This window comes from Antrostomus carolinensis, unplaced genomic scaffold (genome assembly GCF_000700745.2).
Source record: "Antrostomus carolinensis isolate BGI_N321 unplaced genomic scaffold, ASM70074v2 scaffold10725, whole genome shotgun sequence".
In the NCBI taxonomy this organism is placed as follows: Eukaryota; Metazoa; Chordata; class Aves; order Caprimulgiformes; family Caprimulgidae; genus Antrostomus; species Antrostomus carolinensis.
The window spans coordinates 15,135-19,031 of NW_010318455.1; the positions used below are offsets into that span (position 1 = coordinate 15,135).

Here is a 3,897-nt window from a genome sequence, read left to right on the forward strand (position 1 = left end):
AGGAATGCAACTTCTTGCATTCTTTTCTGAGATTTACTGGATAACAAAAATGAATTGTTTAGGAACTAAAAAATTTTTTCACTAAGTTCTTGACAGCTAAAAATGTTATTTTTCTTGCAATGAATGAACAATTACCAAATAACTTAGTATCTGCAATTTTTAGAAATGGAGAAAGTTGATTTTAATTATGCTTTTTATAAAAATTACTTGCTCAAGTAGCAGCATCCATCATGACTGAAGCAATTTAAGCAATTTCTATCCTTAAATTTAAGTGCATTTAGGTAGGGTTGTGGTTGATACAGCTGTTTTCATGTTAAATATCTATTTTCAAGAGGAAAGATGATGACTTGCTGACATTTACATAATAGAAAAGAAACCACATTGACTTTTTAAAGTTTAAATTCAGAAGTAAATGGTCTCATTGCTTTAATATGTTCATAATAATAATCCAGCTTTCAGTGACTGACAAATAAGCAGAAGCATTTTTCCTGTGGCTGGTAATGTTGGGTTTCTGCCATATTAGGTACTATTTGGATATGTAATGCTTTTGTTTTATCCCTTGGAATAGCATTTTAAAACTGACAAAATACTGCAGTGAAAGCATGAGTGGAGGTAACACAGTTATAATTTCCACCACAAACTTGTCCAATGTAGTAATCAATACATTTGAAAACATCAACAGCCTGGGTTGAGGGGAAATGGTGTGAGAAAATAGGTTTGGGATTGAAATGAGAGATTCGTAGATGTAAACTGATGTTGCTGGCAAAGAAGGGAAGTCAAGGAAAGGTTTGTTTCACTGTGTATAGCTGTATAACTTAGTGGTGGGTAATTCCTTAGACCTTAACGGAGACATGATTAAAAGATGAATAGTTGAGTAGTGTTTTGGTAGCATTAATTTTGCTGTGTGAGGTTCTAAAAGGGTAAAAAGCTGATGGGAACCTTACCTCTCCTCAAGACCCCGTGGCTACATCTGTGCTATGAATAAAAAATGGGGCAGGGCACGGGCTTGGGCGCTGTCAATAGGATATTGTGATTAGCTTGCTCCCTGTGCCAAGAGAGCACAAGTGTCGGGCAAGGATCTTCTTCCTGCAGACAGTGCAGTGATTGTCCAGAGCTGATTCCCAGGAGCACTGTCCAAATACCACCTGGGATGAAGGTGATATTAGATGGGATACTTTCAATCTATTCTGAACCCTCTAGGAAAGTTTTAAGGTTACTGAAGCCAATGAAAGTGCTTGTATTCCTTGTCACAGCATCCCAGGTCCCAGGCAGCCAGCTCTCCGAGTCTGTTGCTACTGGTTTTCTGTCCCTGAAGCAGACTGATAGTAAAGGCCTATTGATAGTGTTTCTACACATTATTTGCAAGTTCTCATGAGTGAAGTTTACTTTGAGCTGATCAGTTTTGCATGGTTTGACCAAAGTCACAGAAGCTATCAGCTATCTTGAGAGACAGCTAACTCTTCCTAATCCCTCCTGGAGGCTCCAAGACAGTATTTAGTCAGATATGAGCTACCATGGTGATAACTGATGTGTCTCCTACTCTTAATCCTTTATAATTGTGCACAATCACGTGCAAAGGAGGAATAAACTGTCAGGTTTTACGTATTTCTAGCCCTTCACTATGGTGTCACCTAGAAAAGTACAGAAGACGTACTTAAAAACTCAAGAAGGAGAACACGGCATACCCTTGTTGCAGAAAGAAATGTGATGAACAGAGCTTTTTAGTAAATACCACCTACACTGGCCTTTATGCAAAACTGGAGTCAGCAGAACAGAATGAATAAGATCTAATCTCCCACCTTGTTCTGCCATTCCAGTCCCATGTGCCTACGCAAATATCCTGGCCCTGCTGAAAACCACCCTTAACTCAAGTTTCTGTAACCAGCCTGGGGTCTGGGAGCAACGACTCCCCTGCTGGTGTTTCAGAAAAGAAACTTGTGTGAGAGTTGGTCTGCATTTTTGGGCAGTGGGCTACTGTGGGGGGTTGAAGAGCAATCCTAGGAAGTGTTCTCTTTCGCTTTCCAAAGCCATACTGTCCCAGATTGCTGCTGTGCCCTTAGCTAATTAGCTTGCTCCTGACAGGTCAACTGTTGTTTCTGCTGTGCTAGAGCAATAAATCTTGGCTCATTTCCACCTTTTCTTACTAAAGTACTCTTACTCACCCTGGAGTGAGCAGGATGACATTGTCTCAATTATAGGCCAATTTCTCCCAGCAAAAACAGTGTTTTCAGAACAATTGTTCCACTGTTTCTTAATTACTTTATCATTTCAGCGAGAATGAGCAGAGGTTGAAATCCTGCTGTGTATGAGAGATCTGATTATGGTGGTGTTGTCAAGCTTCAAAATTTATCTTTTAGTTTTGAGGCCCTGAAGTTCAGCAGCTTCAAGATTTCACACTTTGCTTCACAGCCATGAGAGCTGGAGTTTAGTGGTAATTGAGGTTATCATCTAATCATGTGCACTCTTCTGACATAAAATGCCAAATCTCAAGAACTGGCAAAACTGAAACTTTCTGAATGGCTGAACACAGTCAGCTTCAGCTGAAGCTGGTAAGAATTCTGAATACTTCGTATCTTTAAAACTTGGAAGTCAATTGAAAAGTCCACAGTGAGGACTGCACTTTATCTCATAAGTGAGCAGTCTTTTATCTTTCCCTTCAACCAAATCCAATGCAAACTGTATGTTCTCTAGGGTGGTGAAATTTGAGTAGCGTCCCAACACTAAGTTGCACTTCATAAAGTAAGTGGGAAAAACATATTCTAATGCAGCACAGGATGGGAATGTACAAGTATTGTGGAATATTATGCAATCGCACTCATTTATCTGCAGTCAAAAGGAATTCAGAAACCTAAACGAACATAGTTGGTATGCTTGTCATTTGTATTTGTTTTCTTCTGAAGCAAAGATACTGGCCTGTGCTGGAGCCCTGTCAGCATTGGATGTCACCGGTCTGATGTGAAATGGCATAAGCCTGTGACCACCACCTGTCCACCTGTAACCCTTTTGTAACTATCTATCACCTTCTAGGTAACGCTCGGCTGCACTTCCTGGTCCTGGTGACAGGCTGTACGTCGGTTGGAAAAATCCTGGACGCTGAAGTTTACAAAATTACTGCAACAGATTTCTGTCCTCTCCAGGAAGAAACCAAGGAAGAGGAGCGTGTTACTGCCTTGAAGAAAATACTGAACTCTGGGATGTTCTATTTCTGCTGGCCTAATGCAGGCTCAAACTTTGACTTGACTGTGCGGGCTCAGAAGCAGGGTGATAACCACTATGAATCTGGTAACTCCTTCTTCTGGTTAGTATTGCATGTTAAACCAAAGTATTCTGTCATCCCTACCTGTATCTTATTGGTCATATTCCCTCTCAGAGGGAAATGAACATATGCATTTCAGGTACACCTCCTTGCATTTCATTGTCATGTCATTTTACAGTGCATGGGGCCTTAGTGAATTCATGGCAAACCTGGGTCAAACAAGTAACTTCTGTTTAACTAAAATTAATCTGATAGTGAAATACAACTCTAATATTTTGTGTTTTTAAGAAGAAAACACAAGCTGTATTTCTTACACTACAGAAACATGTCTCAATGTGTCATGAATAGTTTCCCCTGCAGTTCTTGTTAAGAATTTAAACTTTAAAAGTTATCTAATAGAAACCTGCACTAGAACTGTTCATAAATCCCATCATCTGTGCTGAAGTATCTTCTATTTCTTAAAAGTTTATTGAAACATTAAACTACAGATTTAATGTGCCCTAGTTTTTATATTGAAAACATCAATATTAATATATTTACAGCTCAGTGTAAATGTAGGTTGTACAGAAGGAAACTCCTGTGAAACACTGCTCTCTACTTCTTACTTTCTTGTACAAAGAAACAGTATTTCTTGTTGTTGG

General features: G+C 39.3%; 1 protein-coding gene across 1 annotated transcript in view; it reads left to right on the forward strand.

Annotated features, from left to right (window-relative positions):
- Positions 1-3,556, forward strand: part of LOC104525683 (synaptojanin-2-like) — a gene marked incomplete at its 5' end in the record, with an annotated part of 8,564 nt that extends 5,008 nt beyond the window's left edge. The window contains one exon of the mRNA XM_029085177.1: positions 3,028-3,556. Coding sequence (XP_028941010.1) covers positions 3,028-3,380 — 353 coding nt within the window. The remainder of the gene's footprint in view (positions 1-3,027) is intronic.
- Positions 3,557-3,897: the final 341 nt, after the last annotated feature.